Raw genomic sequence first — 23,652 nt, 5'->3', positions numbered from 1 at the left:
TACTTTTGTTTATCTGTGCTGTACTTTGGTTTCTTTGAAATCCGAGAAGTGGCTATTTCTAATACTGTATGTTTTGATAGCTTGTGACGTTTTTGCAAGATACTGATTCTGATCTGTGTCCTTTTATTTCTACTTTCTTGTACAGCACGATGCTTTGTATTTGTATTTGTACATCCCTTTTATAATAAAAAATTGTTAAACAAAAAAAAAAGTGCAGAAACCGCAATAAAAAGGGAAGAAGGGGAGGAATAGGGTGTGACGCGATAAGGAGGAGACAGGAAAAATATGGTTGCGCAGAATGGTTGACGGAACTGAGACGCCAGATCCCTAACCGAGTATGGAATCGCAGGCGCAGGCTATTACACGCCCCCAAAACGGTCACAACACTCCTGCTTTTTGGTTGCCACCCCGACCCCCCTGTTACCACCCACAAACGTTCCCTGACTGTCAATCACTTTGCGAATAAATCCTTTCTGCGACCACTGTCACAAGACCATCGCAGCACATGCTCAGTGGAAAAATTGCATCCATCCCTGAATCAGGCCCTGTAAAGCCACTTTACACAGCAGCGAACACTCGTTTTACACAGAAAATGTTTTACACTCTGTTAAGGAAGGGGAAGCCTGCACCTATATTTGTAAGTGTTGTCATTGAATTTTTTTTACAAGCGTGTGTATGTATATATATATATATATATATATATATATATCTTTCTAATCATACATGCTCTGCACTCACCTAATTACACTCCAAACTGTATTCCATTTAAATTCAGTGAAAGTTGGATCTAAAATATTGCATTAATTTGTTAATCCAGCCAACTGCGTCAAAGTCCCTCCTTCTGGCCAGTCCCTACACTGACTCACAAAAACATGAGAATTGCTCTGCATCATTTGCCATCAGTATCACACAGATTTTATAAACAAACTATGGCCCTCATTCAGAGCCGCTCGTTAGCGGCAGTACGCTCGTTCCGAGCGATGTTTGCACATCTGCGCATGCGTACGCTTTTTAGTACGCATGCGCGAACCAGTCAGTGCGGCCGAAAATCGTTTGTACGCTATATAGCAAGTGCCTGCTATTTTGAGTGACAGAATGAGGCGTATGTGGGTGGTAACAGGGGAAGGTGCTTGAAAATGGGGAGTGGAGATCCGAACGCAGGCGTGCTTAAAGGTCAAAACGGGCGTTTTATGGGTGTGTATATTTAAAACAGCAGCGTCAATGACCACGTCACTGGGTTATTTTAGAGCCAGAACTGCTCGCAAATTTGTGGTAGCAAACACCAACCACAAGAATAGCGAGCAGTTCATACGCTGGTCGATGTACTCGATTAATCTAATAAATAGCGGACATGACGTATGGTGCGTGCGGCCAGGGGGCGTTTTTAACAAATAAACGAGCGTATGTTTTGCTCGTTCGTTCAGACTTAGAGGTGTGAACAGACTGCAATGTGCGTACGGATCATTTGAATAGCCACCCCTTGTTTTTAAACGAACGACCGCAAATAGCGAACGGCTCTGAATGAGGGCCTATGTTTTTCTAATGGGCTATGGCCCCGATTCAGAGCCGGACGCTCTGACAGAGCGCTCGCTCTGAATCAGGGCTGTCCCTGCTCCTTTTTGGAGCGGCCTCCTGGCCGCTCGCATAGCTGTGGGTAACCACCCACGGCTATAGCGAGCGGCCAAAATGATGGTCGCGATGGTCAAGACCATCGCAACCATCAGGCTTGCGACGAGACCCTGCGGTAGGGTCTCGCTGCCGCAAGCCCAGGAGTGCTTTTGGCTCTATCAGAGCCAAAAGCACTCCCACTGACATCACTAGTGATGTCAGTGGGGCCGGACCCAGACGGTAGGCGTTCCCATGGGAACGCCTCCGTCTGGGCAGCCATGCCCCTGGCGCGCCCACCAAAGGGGGCGTGCTGTCAATCACCATCGACAGCACTCCCCCTTTGGTGCGAGACCCTTAACGACGGCTTGGCCGTCGTTATTCGGGTCTCACGTATGCGCACGACAGAGGCGCCTCCGTCATGCGCACTTGGGCACCATCGACCCGCTTGCGAGCGCTCACGAGCGGGTCAGAATCAGGCCATATGTCTGCTAGCTCATTGGCTTAAAAAGACAGAACCTCATCCAAGCATATCAATTAGTGAGCACCTGGGGAATTAGATGACAAGAATTGGCTTACATATGGAACAATAGTGTGCAAGAGAAAGTGTGCCTGCATGTATATATACGAGTATATGTGTATATATATATATATATATATGAAAAATAAGTGGAATAAGCGCCAATGAACAGTATGCCTAAGTGCATACCCCAATATCTTTGTATGGTATATAAGTACACTGCACCTAAGCCCAGAATGCGGGCGTCAGCTCTTATCGATAAATGATCAGTAATGGTATATTACTAACAATGTAAATGTTTGTAGATTAATTTAATCTTAGAGCAACTGGCTAGTTAGTCAATAATAAATACTACCTTTTGATGATAAGTTAAACAAAGAAAACAAATACAATATATACAATGTAAAAAAGTGCTATGCAGTAAAGTGCAGGTGCTGAAATCACAATAAACGTGCAATAATGTATAGTGTAATATTAGGTATGTATAAATGTTAAATCACTCATATAGTGTGAATATTAAATCACTTATATCATGAAAAAAGGATTATAAAATGTGTAAAATTGGTTGAAATACGTGCAAAGCAATAGATAATTTAACACATAAAAAAATTAATATTTCAGTATAGAGTTAAAACACCAATAACATATTAAAAACATAGAAATAAAACACCATCAAAAGAAAACATAGGTAGAGCAGCTTATCTGAGGTAGAGAATAATTGTCCATGTGGCAGGCAAAAACAAGTACCAACGCATTTCGTCCTTTCAAGACTTCATCAAGGGAGTAGTGTTTGGTTATGGGGCCTGTCCTTTTATACCCTACTGCTAAGGAATGCCAAGGGAGCAATTAGCCTCAATTTCCGGTTCCCGCCCCCTTCATAGTGTGAATTGGGACTCAAACCCTGGCTAGTCTAATAGCAAATACATTAGCCCACATATATGAATAAAACCACCATCAACACAAGTTGAAAATTAAAAAAATAGCGTCCAAAACAGGTCTATATTCTTGCTGGCATTTCCGCCCTCACATGGCTAGTCTATTGGCCCTTTCCGCCGGGACTTCTAGCGTCACTTCTGTCTTTGTATGACGCGTCTGCTGTGGATTCCGGATGTCATTGCTGTGGACGGCCTCTCTGCGGCTGTTAGCATCTCTCTTGTTCGGCCGCGATTCCTCCTGTCCGGACTTCTTCACTTCCGCCCTTAGTCCATTTCCGGGATCCTCAGTTAGCACACACGAGAGGTGACTGTACGGCTCTCGCTGGTGACCCGATTGCACTTGCGCACCGCATCTTATCTGAGGATAATAAAAACATTAGTACAGCAATGATCTTAATTGGTATTTTTAGTAACCTTTACAGTTAGGTCATCGCTCAATGTTTAGGAGCACTAAAGGTCAGGAAATATACATCAGCATATATAAAATTAATTGATTAACCAGTAAATAAGGTTATATCTATCCTGAGATAAATTCTTTAAAATGTCTTATTGTCTAGTTCATACTATAATTAAGCGACTTCCCTATATCCATTGTCCATAAAGTTCAGATTCCTTAATGTAGAAAGATTTTAGTCCGTTAGTGGATTGATACATGAAACTCTGATGAAAGTTAAATGAGACATAAAATATCCTTTATTATAATTCATTCTTCAGTACATGGTTTCTGGGGGGCATGTCAACTTCAGATAATAGATTCTGGACAGTACTTCCTTCTTTGAAGGTATTAACATCTACTGCACCCGGTATTCGCTGGAGGTCTCCCAAGTACTAACTGGGCCCAGCTTTGCTTAGCTTCCAAGATCAGACGAGTTTGGGCGCAACCAGAGTGGTGTGACAGTAGATGTCAATTACCATCATACCACCGCCATCCTTCTTGTCCATCTTTTTTTATTTTTGTAGATGATTTTCATGAGGTAAAATGTCCGAGTCCATTTAAAGTTTAAAAGGTTAGGATGTTCCTGGCAATTCATTTGATCCATAATATTTTTCCAAACTTTCCGTTCATACATTGGATATTCTCCAGATAATTCCTCCGCATATGTGTAATCACACCTACTGTATCCGGTATTCGCAGGAGGTCTCCCATACCGAGTACTAGCCAGGCCCACCCATGTTAAGTTTCCAAAATAAAAGTATTTGGGGCTTTAACATGGTGGTATAGCAGTAGATGTTGTATACACTCATGCTAACGCCACGTTGACCATTGTCCCACAATGGTCAAGATATCTATGTATATGTGAGAATAAGTTTTAAATGTGATTAAATGTGATTTTATGTATTTTAATAAAACTGTACTAAAAGGAAAGAAGTTTATTAGTAGAGATGTGCACAGACTCCTGTGTTTTGGTTTTGGATCTGTATCTCTTCTTGTTTTGGATCTGGATTGGTTTCACCAAAACCGCCATTGTGTTTTTGTTTTTTTTGGTTTTGGATCTGTATGTTTTAAAAAAAAAAATCATAAAAACAGCTAAAAATCACATAATTTGAGCCTGTTTTTGTTCCTACAGTATTATTAATCTCAATAACATTTATTTCCACTCGTTTCCAGTCAATTTTGACCACCTCACAGCTCACAATATTGTTTTCATCCAGTTTAGGACCAAAATTTGCACCAAGCAAGCTGGCTGACTAAGCTAAGCGGCAGCAGTGGACGGCACAAACACGTGGCAGTTCAACTTCCAACATGGCACATCAAGAAACAAATGTTTTTATTACTCAAGAGGCCTGAGGGAGTTGGAGTATGTATGTAGTTGAAGGCAGGGACAGGAAGGGTTGATTGGTAGTAAATTTAATTTCATTTTTTGATTCCGAACTAAATTTATGAGGGAGAAGAGGAGGGGAGGCATTTACAAAAAATATTTTACTCATTCACATCAGTCCTTGCCCCAGAAGAATCCTTGAGTGCCATGCCTGCTGCTGCTGGGAGTGGATTTTCATCCCAGAAGGGGACCAGGAAGACTTTTAGTAGTGCTTTCCAAAACAATTGACTGTTGCAAAGATTCCAGTTGAAAAGTATTTCCCAACCTGTACAGGGACATTAAAAAATAGTTAATGGCCTCCAAACTACTGTTGTACCCACTGTCCACTTAACCAGCACAGATGGACAAGCGGAACAGAGCAAATGCAAGATTTCAGATTTAAGGTCTTACGTGTGTCTTTCTTGAGAATCCTGCGCCTGCTTCTGCTGCTAGGAGTGGATTTTCATCCCAGAAGGGGACCAGGAAGAGTGGTTTCCAAAACAATTGACTGTTAAATAATCCTTTGCAGAGATTCCATTTGAAACTTTTTCCCAACCTGTACAGGGATATTATAAAAACATAGTTAGTGGCCTTCAAACTGCCATTGTACCCACTGTCCACTTAACCAGCACAGATGGACAAGCGGAACAAAGCAAATGCAAGATTTTCAGATTTAAGGTTTAAGTCTTACATTGTGTCTTTCTTGAGAATCCTTGAGCACGATGCCTGCTGCTGGGAGTGGATTTTCATCCCAGAAGGGATGAAGACGTTATTTCTTCTTCCCAACGGACACAGATCTGAAGAGATGTAAAAAGTTGTTGATAAGCAAATTATCAGCTGAAGTGGCACATGATGCAGCGATGGCTTCTCCTTCAGCTTCTCTAGCAAGTGCATCTGCTGAGAAAAAACTAAACTTTCAAAACACCCACTGGTGATGCAGTTGAGTCAACACAACCAAGTTTTGACATCTGGTCAGGTCAGAATTGCCTACAATTAATGACAGTTCTACCGTGACTCCATCTGATACGGTCACCATTCTAAGAATGATTGAGGACTATTTAAAAAAGCATTTTTGACTACTGTTTGACTACTGGCAGGAAAAAAAGGTAAGTTGGAGGCCCTTGCAAAAACTGGCTTTGCTTTACTTGAGCTGCCCACCCTCCAGTGAAAGTTTTCAGCACAGCCGGGAACCTTGTCAGTGATCGGCCTATGAGACTATGTCCCCAAAATGTGGAAAAGATGATGTCCATCAAAATTAACTACAAATTCTACGAGAAAGACTTTTACTGTCAATTACGTGCAAAAATTACAGAGACACCTGTAATGGTGGATTCCAGCGGGGACAAATTAATATTGTGTGAAGAGGATGATGTATACATCACCCCAGATTATACCATCACCCAAGCCTATATCATCATCCCATTCTGTGTTATGTATAAATTACAGCTGTTCTCCCTGTTAGATTGGGAATTCATTGTCCACTTTAGAGGATGTGAGCGCCATTTTAGTCAATATCACCAAACCTCCTACACATCTTCTGACCTGGGCTACAGGAGGTGCAGCTGCACTCTGGAATACGGTTGCATGGAGTTGCCCCTCTGACTCGCTGAAATTCAGGTAGAGGGGCCATGTGTAGGGAGTAGGGACACTGTAATCAGAGAACGCAGTTTTAGCTGCTTTATTCCATTTTTTAAACCATATCCTCTATTTTCACCTTTTAAAAATATATTTATGTGATTCTCAGCTGAGGCGTTTCTGATGTCATTATGTTTAATATATTATGCATGTTATTTATCACTTTGTTGTGGCCTTGTAGTCGGCGTGTAGACTAATCATTTATTCATGATAGAGGAAAGAAGTGAAAAGCTGAATTTTTTTATTGCTGACTGTGTTATTAAATTGTAAAATTGTGAAGTTTCCACTTACAGTGGAAAAGAATAACACACTGCACTACCATTTACAGTGTGATAATATTTTTTATGAATACACTGCGTTCTCCACTGACAGTGTCACAATATTTTTTAAGAATACACTGCATTTCCACTTAGTGTCACAATATGTTTTACGAATACACTGCGTTTACACTTAGTGTGACAATAGTTTTTATGAATACAGTGGGTTTTCCACTTAGTGTGACAATATTTTTTACGAATACACTGCGTTTTCCACTAATAGTGTCACAATATTTTTTTACGAATACACTGTGTTTCCACTAACAGTGTGACAATATTTATTAATACACTGCGTTTCCACTTAGTGTCACAATATTTTTTACGAATACACTGCGTTTCCACTAACAATGTGACAATATTTTTTACGAATACACTGCGTTTTCCACTTACAGTGTGTCAATATTTTTTACGAATACCCTGCGTTCTCCACTAACAGTGTCGCAATATTTTTTACAAATACACTGCGTTTTAGACTTAGTGTCACAATATTTTTTACGAATGCTGCTGCTACTACTACTGATATAACTACTATAACTGCTGCTGCTACTACTACTACTGATATAACTACTATGACTGCTGCTTCTACTATTACTACTACTACTGATATAACTACTATGACTGCTGCTATTACTACTACAACTACTATGACTGCTGCTACTACTACTGATATAACTACTATAACTGCTGCTGCTACTACTGATATAACTACTATGACTGCTGCTACTACTACTGATATAACTTCTATTACTGCTGCTATTACTACTGATATAACTACTATGACTGCTACTACTACTACTGATATAACTACTATGACTGCTGCTACTACTACTGATATAACTACTATGACTGCTGCTGCTACTACTACTACTGATATAACTACTATGACTGCTACTACTGATATAACTACTATGACTGCTGCTATTACTACTGATATAACTTCTATTACTGCTGCTATTACTACTGATATAACTACTATGACTGCTGCTACTACTACTGATATAACTACTATGACTGCTGCTACTACTACTGATATAATTACTATGACTACTACTACTACTACTGATAAAACTACTATGACTACTACTACTACTACTGATATAACTACTATTGCTGCTACTACTACTACTGATATAACTACTATTGCTGCTACTACTACTAATGATATAACTACTATGACTGCTACTACTACTACTGATATAACTACTATTGCTGCTATTACTACTGATATAACTTCTATTCCTGCTGCTATTACTACTGATATAACTACTATGACTGCTGCTACTACTACTGATATAACTACTATGACTGCTACTACTACTGATATAACTACTATGACTACTACTACTGATATAACTACTATGACTGCTGCTATTACTACTCCTGATATAACTACTATGCTACTGCTATTACTACTCCTGATATAACTACTATGACTGCTGCTACTACTACTGATATAACTACTATGACTGCTGCTGCTACTGATATAACTACTATGACTGCTGTTACTACTACTACTACTACTGATATAACTACTATGACTGCTGCTGCTACTACTCCTGATATAACTACTATGACTGCTGCTGCTACTACTCCTGATATAACTACTGTGACTGCTGCTGCTACTGATACTACTACTACTGATATAACTACTATGACTGCTACTACTACTACTACTACTGATATAACTACTGTGACTACTGCTGCTACTGATACTACTACTACTGATATAACTACTATGACTGCTGCTGCTACTACTCCTGATATAACTACTGTGACTGCTGCTGCTACTGATACTACTACTACTGATATAACTACTATGACTACTACTGATATATATATGACTACTGCTACTACTACTGATATAACTACTATGACTACTACTACTACTACTGATATAACTACTATTGCTGCTACTACTACTACTGATATAACTACTATGACTGCTACTACTACTACTGATATAACTACGATTGCTGCTATTACTACTGATATAACTTCTATTACTGCTGCTACTGATATAACTACTATGACTGCTGCTATTACTACTGATATAACTTCTATTACTGCTGCTATTACTACTGATATAACTACTATGACTGCTGCTACTACTACTGATATAACTACTATGACTGCTGCTACTACTACTGATATAATTACTATGACTACTACTACTACTACTGATATAACTACTATGACTACTACTACTACTACTGATATAACTACTATTGCTGCTACTACTACTACTGATATAACTACTATTGCTGCTACTACTACTAATGATATAACTACTATGACTGCTACTACTACTACTGATATAACTACTATTGCTGCTATTACTACTGATATAACTTCTATTACTACTGATATAACTACTATGACTGCTGCTACTACTACTGATATAACTACTATGACTACTACTACTACTACTGATATAACTACTATGACTGCTGCTATTACTACTCCTGATATAACTACTATGCTACTGCTATTACTACTCCTGATATAACTACTATGACTGCTGCTACTACTACTGATATAACTACTATGACTGCTGCTGCTACTGATATAACTACTATGACTGCTGCTACTACTACTACTACTGATATAACTACTATGACTGCTGCTGCTACTACTCCTGATATAACTACTATGACTGCTGCTACTACTACTACTACTGATATAACTACTATGACTGCTGCTGCTACTACTCCTGATATAACTACTGTGACTGCTGCTGCTACTGATACTACTACTACTGATATAACTACTATGACTGCTACTACTACTACTACTACTGATATAACTACTGTGACTGCTGCTGCTACTGATACTACTACTACTGATATAACTACTATGACTGCTGCTGCTACTACTCCTGATATAACTACTGTGACTGCTGCTGCTACTGATACTACTACTACTGATATAACTACTATGACTACTACTGATATATATATGACTACTGCTACTACTACTGATATAACTACTATGACTACTACTACTACTACTGATATAACTACTATTGCTGCTACTACTACTACTGATATAACTACTATGACTGCTACTACTACTACTGATATAACTACTATTGCTGCTATTACTACTGATATAACTTCTATTACTGCTGCTATTACTACTGATATAACTACTATGACTGCTGCTACTACTACTGATATAACTACTATGACTGCTGCTGCTACTACTACTGATATAACTACTATGACTGCTGCTATTACTACTGATATAACTACTATGACTGCTGCTACTACTACTGATATAACTACTATGACTGCTGCTGCTACTGATATAACTACTATGACTGCTACTACTACTACTGATATAACTACTATGACTGCTACTACTACTACTGATATAACTACTATGACTGCTGCTATTACTACTCCTGATATAACTACTATGACTGCTGCTACTACTACTGATATAACTACTATGACTGCTGCTGCTACTGATATAACTACTATGACTGCTACTACTACTACTGATATAACTACTATGACTGCTACTACTACTACTGATATAACTACTATGACTGCTGCTGCTACTACTCCTGATATAACTACTATGACTGCTACTACTCCTGATATAACTACTGTGACTGCTGCTGCTACTACTCCTGATATAACTACTGTGACTGCTACTGCTACTACTACTACTGATATAACTACTATGACTGCTGCTGCTACTACCCCTGATATAACTACTATGACTGCTACTACTCCTGATATAACTACTGTGACTGCTGCTGCTACTACTCCTGATATAACTACTATGACTGCTACTACTCCTGATATAACTACTATGACTGCTGCTGCTACTACTCCTGATATAACTACTATGACTGCTGCTATTACTACTGATATAACTACTATGACTGCTGCTACTACTACTGATATAACTACTATGACTACTACTACTACTACTGATATAACTACTATTGCTGCTACTACTACTACTGATATAACTACTATGACTGCTACTACTACTACTGATATAACTACTATTGCTGCTATTACTACTGATATAACTTCTATTACTGCTGCTATTACTACTGATATAACTACTATGACTGCTGCTACTACTACTGATATAACTACTATGACTGCTGCTGCTACTACTACTGATATAACTACTATGACTGCTGCTATTACTACTGATATAACTACTATGACTGCTGCTACTGCTACTGATATAACTACTATGACTGCTGCTGCTACTGATATAACTACTATGACTACTACTACTACTACTGATATAACTACTATGACTGCTGCTACTACTACTGATATAACTACTATGACTGCTGCTGCTACTACTACTACTGATATAACTACTATGACTGCTACTACTGATATAACTACTATGACTGCTGCTATTACTACTGATATAACTTCTATTACTGCTGCTATTACTACTGATATAACTACTATGACTGCTGCTACTACTACTGATATAACTACTATGACTGCTGCTACTACTACTGATATAATTACTATGACTACTACTACTACTACTACTACTGATATAACTACTATGACTACTACTACTACTACTACTACTGATATAACTACTATTGCTGCTACTACTACTACTGATATAACTACTATTGCTGCTACTACTACTAATGATATAACTACTATGACTGCTACTACTACTACTGATATAACTACTATTGCTGCTATTACTACTGATATAACTTCTATTACTACTGATATAACTACTATGACTGCTGCTACTACTACTGATATAACTACTATGACTGCTGCTACTACTACTGATATAACTACTATGACTACTACTACTACTACTGATATAACTACTATGACTGCTGCTATTACTACTCCTGATATAACTACTATGCTACTGCTATTACTACTCCTGATATAACTACTATGACTGCTGCTACTACTACTGATATAACTACTATGACTGCTGCTGCTACTGATATAACTACTATGACTGCTGCTACTACTACTACTACTGATATAACTACTATGACTGCTGCTGCTACTACTCCTGATATAACTACTATGACTGCTGCTGCTACTGATACTACTACTACTGATATAACTACTATGACTGCTACTACTACTACTACTACTGATATAACTACTGTGACTGCTGCTGCTACTGATACTACTACTACTGATATAACTACTATGACTGCTGCTGCTACTACTCCTGATATAACTACTGTGACTGCTGCTGCTACTGATACTACTACTACTGATATAACTACTATGACTACTACTGATATATATATGACTACTGCTACTACTACTGATATAACTACTATGACTACTACTACTACTACTACTGATATAACTACTATTGCTGCTACTACTACTACTGATATAACTACTATGACTGCTACTACTACTACTGATATAACTACTATTGCTGCTATTACTACTGATATAACTTCTATGACTACTACTGATATATATATGACTACTGCTACTACTACTGATATAACTACTATGACTACTACTACTACTACTGATATAACTACTATTGCTGCTACTACTACTACTGATATAACTACTATGACTGCTACTACTAATACTGATATAACTACTATTGCTGCTATTACTACTGATATAACTTCTATTACTGCTGCTACTGATATAACTACTATGACTGCTGCTATTACTACTGATATAACTTCTATTACTGCTGCTATTACTACTGATATAACTACTATGACTGCTGCTACTACTACTGATATAACTACTATGACTGCTGCTACTACTACTGATATAATTACTATGACTACTACTACTACTACTACTACTGATATAACTACTATGACTACTACTACTACTACTACTACTGATATAACTACTATTGCTGCTACTACTACTACTGATATAACTACTATTGCTGCTACTACTACTAATGATATAACTACTATGACTGCTACTACTACTACTGATATAACTACTATTGCTGCTATTACTACTGATATAACTTCTATTACTACTGATATAACTACTATGACTGCTGCTACTACTACTGATATAACTACTATGACTGCTGCTACTACTACTGATATAACTACTATGACTACTACTACTACTACTGATATAACTACTATGACTGCTGCTATTACTACTCCTGATATAACTACTATGCTACTGCTATTACTACTCCTGATATAACTACTATGACTGCTGCTACTACTACTGATATAACTACTATGACTGCTGCTGCTACTGATATAACTACTATGACTGCTGCTACTACTACTACTACTGATATAACTACTATGACTGCTGCTGCTACTACTCCTGATATAACTACTATGACTGCTGCTGCTACTACTCCTGATATAACTACTGTGACTGCTGCTGCTACTGATACTACTACTACTGATATAACTACTATGACTGCTACTACTACTACTACTACTGATATAACTACTGTGACTGCTGCTGCTACTGATACTACTACTACTGATATAACTACTATGACTGCTGCTGCTACTACTCCTGATATAACTACTGTGACTGCTGCTGCTACTGATACTACTACTACTGATATAACTACTATGACTACTACTGATATATATATGACTACTGCTACTACTACTGATATAACTACTATGACTACTACTACTACTACTACTGATATAACTACTATTGCTGCTACTACTACTACTGATATAACTACTATGACTGCTACTACTACTACTGATATAACTACTATTGCTGCTATTACTACTGATATAACTTCTATTACTGCTGCTATTACTACTGATATAACTACTATGACTGCTGCTACTACTACTGATATAACTACTATGACTGCTGCTGCTACTACTACTGATATAACTACTATGACTGCTGCTATTACTACTGATATAACTACTATGACTGCTGCTACTACTACTGATATAACTATGACTGCTGCTGCTACTGATATAACTACTATGACTGCTACTACTACTACTGATATAACTACTATGACTGCTACTACTACTACTGATATAACTACTATGACTGCTGCTATTACTACTCCTGATATAACTACTATGACTGCTGCTACTACTACTGATATAACTACTATGACTGCTGCTGCTACTGATATAACTACTATGACTGCTACTACTACTACTGATATAACTACTATGACTGCTACTACTACTACTGATATAACTACTATGACTGCTGCTGCTACTACTCCTGATATAACTACTATGACTGCTACTACTCCTGATATAACTACTGTGACTGCTGCTGCTACTACTCCTGATATAACTACTGTGACTGCTGCTGCTACTGCTACTACTACTACTGATATAACTACTATGACTGCTGCTGCTACTACCCCTGATATAACTACTATGACTGCTACTACTCCTGATATAACTACTGTGACTGCTGCTGCTACTACTCCTGATATAACTACTATGACTGCTACTACTCCTGATATAACTACTATGACTGCTGCTGCTACTACTCCTGATATAACTACTATGACTGCTGCTATTACTACTGATATAACTACTATGACTGCTGCTACTACTACTGATATAACTACTATGACTACTACTACTACTACTGATATAACTACTATTGCTGCTACTACTACTACTGATATAACTACTATGACTGCTACTACTACTACTGATATAACTACTATTGCTGCTATTACTACTGATATAACTTCTATTACTGCTGCTATTACTACTGATATAACTACTATGACTGCTGCTACTACTACTGATATAACTACTATGACTGCTGCTGCTACTACTACTGATATAACTACTATGACTGCTGCTATTACTACTGATATAACTACTATGACTGCTGCTACTGCTACTGATATAACTACTATGACTGCTGCTGCTACTGATATAACTACTATGACTGCTACTACTACTACTGATAGAACTACTATGACTGCTACTACTACTACTGGTATAACTACTATGACTGCTGCTATTACTACTCCTGATATAACTACTATGACTGCTGCTACTACTACTGATATAACTACTATGACTGCTGCTGCTACTGATATAACTACTATGACTGCTACTACTACTACTGATATAACTACTATGACTGCTACTACTACTACTGATATAACTACTATGACTGCTGCTGCTACTACTCCTGATATAACTACTATGACTGCTACTACTCCTGATATAACTACTGTGACTGCTGCTGCTACTACTCCTGATATAACTACTGTGACTGCTGCTGCTACTGATACTACTACTACTGATATAACTACTATGACTACTACTGATATATATATGACTACTGCTACTACTACTGATATAACTACTATGACTGCTGCTACTACTACTGATATAACTACTATGACTGCTGCTACTGCTATTGATATAACTACTATGACTGCTGCTACTACTACTACTACTGATATAACTACTATGACTGCTACTACTCCTGATATAACTACTGTGACTGCTGCTGCTACTACTCCTGATATAACTACTGTGACTGCTGCTGCTACTGATACTACTACTACTGATATAACTACTATGACTACTACTGATATATATATGACTACTGCTACTACTACTGATATAACTACTATGACTGCTGCTACTACTACTGATATAACTACTATGACTGCTGCTACTGCTACTGATATAACTACTATGACGGCTGCTACTGCTATTGATATAACTACTATGACTGCTGCTACTACTACTACTACTGATATTACTACTATGACTGCTGCTACTGCTACTCCTGATATAACTACTATGAATGCTGTTACTACTACTGATATAACTACTATGACTGCTACTACTACTACTCCTGATATAACTACTATGGGTCTGATTCAGAGCCGTTCGCTATTTGCGGTCGTTCGTTCAAAAACAAGGGGTGGCTATTCAAATGATCCGTTCGCAAATTGCAGTCTGTTCACACCTCTAAGTCTGAACGAGCGAGCAAAACATACGCTCGTTTATTTGATAAAAATGCCCCCTGGCCGCTCGCACCATACGTCATGTCCGCTATTTATTAGATTAATCGAGTACATCGTACAGCGTATGAACTGCTCGCTATTCTTGTGGTTGGTTTTTTCAACCGCTATTTTGCGAGCAGTTCTGAGTTATAAAAAACCAAGTGACGTGGTCAATGACGCTGCTGTATTAATTATGCACTCCCTTAAAACGCCCGTTTTGACCTTTAAGCACGCCTGCGTTCGAATTCCACTCCCCCGTTTTCAAGCACCTTCCCCTGTTACCACCCACATACGCCTCATTCTGTCACTCAAAATAGCAGGCACTCGCTATATAGCGTACAAACGATTTTCGGCCGCACTGACTGGTTCGCGCATGCGTACTAAAAACCGTACGCATGCGCAGATGTGCAAACATCGCTCGGAACGAGCGTACTGCCGCTAGCGAGTGGCTCTGAATGAGGGCCTATGACTGCTGTTACTACTACTACTACTGATATAACTACTATGACTGCTGCTGCTACTACTCCTGATATAACTACTATGACTGCTACTACTCCTGATATAACTACTGTGACTGCTGCTGCTACTACTCCTGATATAACTACTGTGACTGCTGCTGCTACTGCTACTACTACTACTGATATAACTACTATGACTGCTGCTGCTACTACCCCTGATATAACTACTATGACTGCTACTACTCCTGATATAACTACTGTGACTGCTGCTGCTACTACTCCTGATATAACTACTATGACTGCTACTACTCCTGATATAACTACTATGACTGCTGCTGCTACTACTCCTGATATAACTACTATGACTGCTGCTATTACTACTGATATAACTACTATGACTGCTGCTACTACTACTGATATAACTACTATGACTACTACTACTACTACTGATATAACTACTATTGCTGCTACTACTACTACTGATATAACTACTATGACTGCTACTACTACTACTGATATAACTACTATTGCTGCTATTACTACTGATATAACTTCTATTACTGCTGCTATTACTACTGATATAACTACTATGACTGCTGCTACTACTACAGATATAACTACTATGACTGCTGCTGCTACTACTACTGATATAACTACTATGACTGCTGCTATTACTACTGATATAACTACTATGACTGCTGCTACTGCTACTGATATAACTACTATGACTGCTGCTGCTACTGATATAACTACTATGACTGCTACTACTACTACTACTGATATAACTACTATGACTGCTACTACTACTACTGGTATAACTACTATGACTGCTGCTATTACTACTCCTGATATAACTACTATGACTGCTGCTACTACTACTGATATAACTACTATGACTGCTGCTGCTACTGATATAACTACTATGACTGCTACTACTACTACTGATATAACTACTATGACTGCTACTACTACTACTGATATAACTACTATGACTGCTGCTGCTACTACTCCTGATATAACTACTATGACTGCTACTACTCCTGATATAACTACTGTGACTGCTGCTGCTACTACTCCTGATATAACTACTGTGACTGCTGCTGCTACTGATACTACTACTACTGATATAACTACTATGACTACTACTGATATATATATGACTACTGCTACTACTACTGATATAACTACTATGACTGCTGCTACTACTACTGATATAACTACTATGACTGCTGCTACTGCTATTGATATAACTACTATGACTGCTGCTACTACTACTACTACTGATATTACTACTATGACTGCTGCTACTGCTACTCCTGATATAACTACTATGAATGCTGTTACTACTACTGATATAACTACTATGACTGCTACTACTACTACTCCTGATATAACTACTATGGGTCTGATTCAGAGCCGTTCGCTATTTGCGGTCGTTCGTTCAAAAACAAGGGGTGGCTATTCAAATGATCCGTTCGCAAATTGCAGTCTGTTCACACCTCTAAGTCTGAACGAGCGAGCAAAACATACGCTCGTTTATTTGATAAAAACGCCCCCTGGCCGCTCGCACCATACGTCATGTCCGCTATTTATTAGATTAATCGAGTACATCGTACAGCGTATGAACTGCTCGCTATTCTTGTGGTTGGTTTTTTCAACCGCTATTTTGCGAGCAGTTCTGAGTTATAAAAAACCAAGTGACGTGGTCAATGACGCTGCTGTATTAATTATGCACTCCCTTAAAACGCCCGTTTTGACCTTTAAGCACGCCTGCGTTCGAATTCCACTCCCCCGTTTTCAAGCACCTTCCCCTGTTACCACCCACATACGCCTCATTCTGTCACTCAAAATAGCAGGCACTCGCTATATAGCGTACAAACGATTTTTGGCCGCACTGACTGGTTCGCGCATGCGTACTAAAAACCGTACGCATGCGCAGATGTGCAAACATCGCTCGGAACGAGCGTACTGCCGCTAGCGAGTGGCTCTGAATGAGGGCCTATGACTGCTGTTACTACTACTACTACTGATATAACTACTATGACTGCTGCTACCACTGATATAACTACTACTACTACTGATATAACTACTATGACTGCTGCTACCACTGATATAACTACTATTGCTGCTACTACTATTACCACTACTACTGATATAACTACTATGACTGCTGCTACTATTACTACTACTGATATAACTACTATTGCTGCTACTACTGATATAACTACTATGACTGCTGCTATTACTACTACAACTACTATGACTGCTGCTACTACTACTGATATAACTACTATGACTGCTGCTACTACTATTACCACTACTACTGATATAACATATATGACTGCTGCTACTACTACTGATATAACTACTATGACTGCTACTACTACTACTGATATAACTACTATGACTGCTGCTACTACTGATATAACTACTATGACTGCTGCTACTACTATTACTACTACTACTGATATGACTGCTGCTACTACTATTACCACTACTACTGATATAACTTATATGACTGCTGGTACTACTACTGATATAACTACTATGACTGCTGCTACTACTATTACTACTACTACTGATATAACTACCAAGACTGCTGCTACTTTCAACTAATAAATGCAGCTAAGTTTGACTAGAGATATGGGAACAGGAGAAATAACTGAAGAATTTATTCCTAGAATAAAAAAATCCAGTGTGGCATTGTTTTCCATTTATGTAAATCAAAATATAGAAATATCCAAGTCTAAACATTCTGTATTGTCATTGTTACTGTACTTATAGGAAGACACTTTTGCCATTCAATATGATACAATTAAAAAAGAATTACTATCCTTAAAGGAAGCCTATAAACATCTGCAGGAATGCAACAGTGATTTATTGGATAATGAACCGCGAACTCTGATACAGGTAAGAACATTAATATATCCATGGCGCAAGTACTTAAGTAGGCCTGTTGAACTGTAAATTTGAGGCAGATGGACATGTTTATTCCACAATTCCTATTACAGTTTCGTAGACAGGTTCAGCTGGCTATAGCCTAAAGCTGGCCACACATCTAAAGATTATCTGTCCAACCAATCAATTAGTTGATTGGTTGGAATGAAAATCTGGTAAGGTATGAAAGCAAATGACAATCAGCAATTTGCTCCCAAACGCCAGAAAATGGACAAAAACTGTTGTTAGAACAAATTGTTTAGATCAAACATTTAACAAACTTGTCTGACGACCATTTTCATCTGTTTTCTGGCATTTAGGAGCAAATCGCCGATCATCAGTTACTCCCATACGTTACCAGATTTTCATTCCAACCAATCAACTAGTTGGCTGGTTGGACAGATAATCTTTAGATGTGTGGCCAGCTTTAGAGTCCCAGTCCTTAAGAACTCCTATAGGGACAGCAAATCACAGTCCATGCATTTCAATGACAATGGTCCCAGACAGCCAGCTGTAAGCCTGGGGAGCCTGCAGGGGTACACACATGACAACTGTGACTCCATGCCTGAAGAATTCTTAATTCACCTGGGTGCAGCAAGTAAATCCCAACCGGGCAATATACATATCCAGACAGATGTAAGAGTTATCGGGCCTCAGTTTCAGCGAAGGTACATATAAAATACAGTTTGTAAAATTCCGCTTTTTCTTGGTTATTGTATGTACTAATTATTGACTACATTGAGATATGCGTTAGGTTTCAAAACCATAAATGAATCCCTGACATAGAGCCTCCCTCCCCCAAATGTAAACAAACACCACCACATACCCTGGTCTAGTTACAGCTAATGCTGGGGGACGAATAGCATGGATTCTTGTAATGTTAATATATTGAGCTAATGTTTACATGCAAATAAAGATGGTGGTACATCTATAGATAAAAAATTTAGATCCTCATGTTAATGAGATTTTAAATGTTTTGCAATGCTACTCTAAAAACCCTAGGCCCATGGGCGTAGCTATAATGGGTTCAGGAGGTTCCATTGATAATAGGAGAACTACAATGTGGCATAATATGAACTGGAGGCACTACTATGTGAAATAATATGTACTGGGAACAATGTATAGCATAATGAGAATTGGGTCCACTGTGTGGTATAATGTGTACTGGCAGCACTACAGTGTGGCATATTGTGAATTAGGGCACTACTATGGGACCTAAATTGAACTAGGGCACTACTATGGAACATAAATTGAACTAGGGCACTACTATGAGACAAAAATTGAACAAGGGAACTACTATGGGGCATAAATGAACAACAAAAGAAAGATGCCTCTTTAAAAGCATTAGGATGGGGGCCCTACAACAGAAACGTCTGTCATTTCAGTAATTTCACCTTCTTCTTTTGAATTTATGCTACTACTGTACTGACGTCACAGGCAGGCATGTAGCTGATTCATACACTTTGACCTTTCTAACTTCAATAGTGGGCTGATTATTGGTGCTTTTGTTATGTCAACCATACATTCACAACATTGCTCATTGATATGACAACCTCTCTGTCTTGCTCACATTTCATGCAGATGCATGTAAGTGACATGCGTCACTTACAATATTGGTTCCACAAACCACCATCTTCTCTCTTCTCTCCCTGGCTATCGGTAAGAGAAATGTGAGACTGAAGATATAAGAAGGGGGAGTCACAAAATCGTACATAAGGGGTACAGTAGTATGGAGTTGCTGCTGGTAAATCTGACAGGGGGCCCACAGTGCTGACGATCCCTGCAGCAAACACCTTCCTAGTCACAGGCCTGTGACTAATGCTGGGTACACACTGGGCGATATATCGGCTTTTCAATCGAACGGCCAATATATATCAAGAGCACGTCGGTGGGGGTGTGTGTGATTTGTCTGTGAACAATGTAGTTCACAGACATAACGCTTTGGCTGTGCAGCACAGCCCATGGAGGATATATCTGCAGTTTTAGCGGCGCATCTGGCCGTGTGTACGGGTGGTCCGCAGGATGCCCATACACTTGCTGCAGAGACTGACGTGACAGCAGAGCGGGCAAATTTAAATGCCTACCCAGCTGTGACGTTAGGATGACATGTCGAGCGGTACTTACCTGATTCGCCACTCGGTCAGCATGACGACCAGTCCGCCGTCAAGTCGACCTAGTGTATACCTAGCTATAAGCAGTTCACAGGATGGATCAGCGGCCACTTCTCTCACTGTAATGCTGCTGAGGTGAGCTGGGTGCAGGGGGAGACGGGCCCCGGAGGTGCTGCGGGCCCCATAGCAACCGCGCCCCCTGCACCCACGGTAGCTACACCTTTGCCAATAGACAATTCTTTATGTTCTTTCATGTTATGTTGGAAACGGTGAGGGACTGGTGCTTTGTGACTGTGTTGAATACCACGTTAATAAATTCTCATTTTACGGGGAATAAATAAAACTGATTCTCATGTCAAGAAATAATGAAATTCTGTTCTCCTAGGTTTTAGTTATATTAATATTTTAATTTCCTGCCACTTTGAGTTCTGCATATTATCCTCTCCTGCAATCTTCTGGGAATGGCGCTAAACACAAGGCAGAAAGACCCCTTCAGCAGCAGAAACTTGTGTGTTAAAATTAAGTAAAAATAAGGATAAAATAAGGAAAATATATGCCCATTATATTACTTCCAGTATTGGTATTTTGTTACTTTGTAAATAGGCATTCATTATATCTGCATATTCACAGTTCTTGATATCAGTGGTGAAAAAAAAATGTATTTAGGAATATTGGTACACCTGAGTGCAGGTCAAGTTTAATGTGCAAATGACATTTCCTTTACTGACCTATATGTCTTGTATAACTGACCAAAACATAAGGAAATAGATCACATTGTGTCATTTCTGTAACTAAAATGATTTAATTATTCTTAATTCTATGCTATATATATTTGTTTTTAAAAGGTTCAAGAGTGCGAACATGCAACTAACCTGTATATTAAGGATTGTGTTGCAGAACACGACACACCTGCAAATAAAATTTACAATGATCCTGTAGACAATACAACAAGCTCCAACTTGGGGGGCTGTAATTCACCAGTGAAAAGCAACAAAATACTGAAAAGGGATGAGGGCAAATTAGAATATGTTTGTAAAGGTCAGTGAGATTGATGGTCAAATACTCATATCTACAAAATGTTTCCAGTGAGTGATTTTTTTTTTAATATATATGTTTACTAAAATACTGTACATCGCTTAATACAAATGCAGTGACTTTAAGTATATACAGAAAATATAGTAAAATAACAACATAAATATAGAGAAAGAGGAGGTAAATAATATTTACCCTAAAGTTGGACATCTGCTACAAATACTAAATGCTGAGCAAAGATAGTTAAAATTTAGGAGAATTTGTTGGTGTTGATTTTTTTTAGTCAACAAGTTGACAACTTTTTGCGCTTTCAAGTTGATCAAATGAGCATCGAATTTCAGACTTGGCTCTTGAAACTTTAAGGGGGTATGATTCTGTAGCAAAGAGAGTATAGTACAGTGATGGGCAACTTCCAATGTGTCCCTCACTTGCCACTAAATGCCGCACATGCTCCCTGATCCCACATCTACGCCAAAAATATGTAGAAAGTCATGTGTACAAAGCTTTAGACTCGCAGTCATACTTTCCTGCTCTTCCACAATGTCCTGGAGACTCCCAAATTTCAGAGATCTCTTTTGGACTCCATAGAAAATAGGCCTGCCTCCCGAAAAGACGCACGGAAAGACGCTTGGCGCTACTGAGTCATGCCACGGCATGGCGCGACTAGAAGGGCTGTTTAAATGCGCCAGGAGGCTAGATGTATGTGGATCCATCTGTATAAGCTATTTGTAATTGTTAATATTTTGAGAGTATATGGGATCTGTTAGTAAAAAAAATTGGGCAAACTTATTGTGGTCTTTGATGAGGAGTCTCTGGTTAAAAATATGTCACTTTCACTTCCTTGAACCTTGATTAAATGTATAAATATTCGGTATCCCTCTATGTTACTGAGCGGGAGAAATAGATTTCTCTGTGATTTTCCCAGGATTGCTGTGATTTTCCCAGGATTGCTGTGATTTTACATATGACCAAGGGAAAAATGTAAATTCATTTTAGCAAAAGGGCATAAAATAAGAAACTGTTTCTACGTGCAAACAAGCCCAAATAACATGAAAAAACAACAAACAAAATACTAAAATATTATGCAAAATAATAAAGTAATTCCTACCTAAGATGATGGAAAGCAAAGCTGAAACATGGGATTAGTGAGATAGCAGATCTTTCAGGGGTTAATATATGTGAATTTTATTTATTTTTCTCTCTAACATATAAGGTAATTTTTTTGTGCTAATTTTACCACATGCATTTCATATGATAACATTAAGAATGAGAGTTGTCTTTGTGGTTACTGAATACCCACTTAAAAATTTCTACTAGACTAATTTAGCTACTG

General features: G+C 38.5%; 1 protein-coding gene and 1 pseudogene across 1 annotated transcript in view; one reads left to right on the top strand and one right to left on the bottom strand.

The window, feature by feature from the left end:
- CCDC73 (coiled-coil domain containing 73) overlaps window positions 1-23,652 on the top strand; it is a 150,477-nt gene that overhangs the window by 113,786 nt on the left and 13,039 nt on the right. Inside the window, exons 14-15 of the mRNA XM_088470438.1 lie at window positions 19,024-19,149; window positions 22,133-22,325. Coding sequence (XP_088326564.1) covers window positions 19,024-19,149; window positions 22,133-22,325 — 319 coding nt within the window. The remainder of the gene's footprint in view (window positions 1-19,023; window positions 19,150-22,132; window positions 22,326-23,652) is intronic.
- LOC148526378 (5S ribosomal RNA) lies at window positions 3,849-3,963 on the bottom strand (annotated as a pseudogene).

This window comes from Taudactylus pleione, unplaced genomic scaffold (assembly GCF_031769625.1).
Source record: "Taudactylus pleione unplaced genomic scaffold, aTauple2 ptg000100l, whole genome shotgun sequence".
Classification (NCBI taxonomy): domain Eukaryota; kingdom Metazoa; phylum Chordata; class Amphibia; order Anura; family Myobatrachidae; genus Taudactylus; species Taudactylus pleione.
This window is presented reverse-complemented; position numbering and strand designations above follow the sequence as displayed.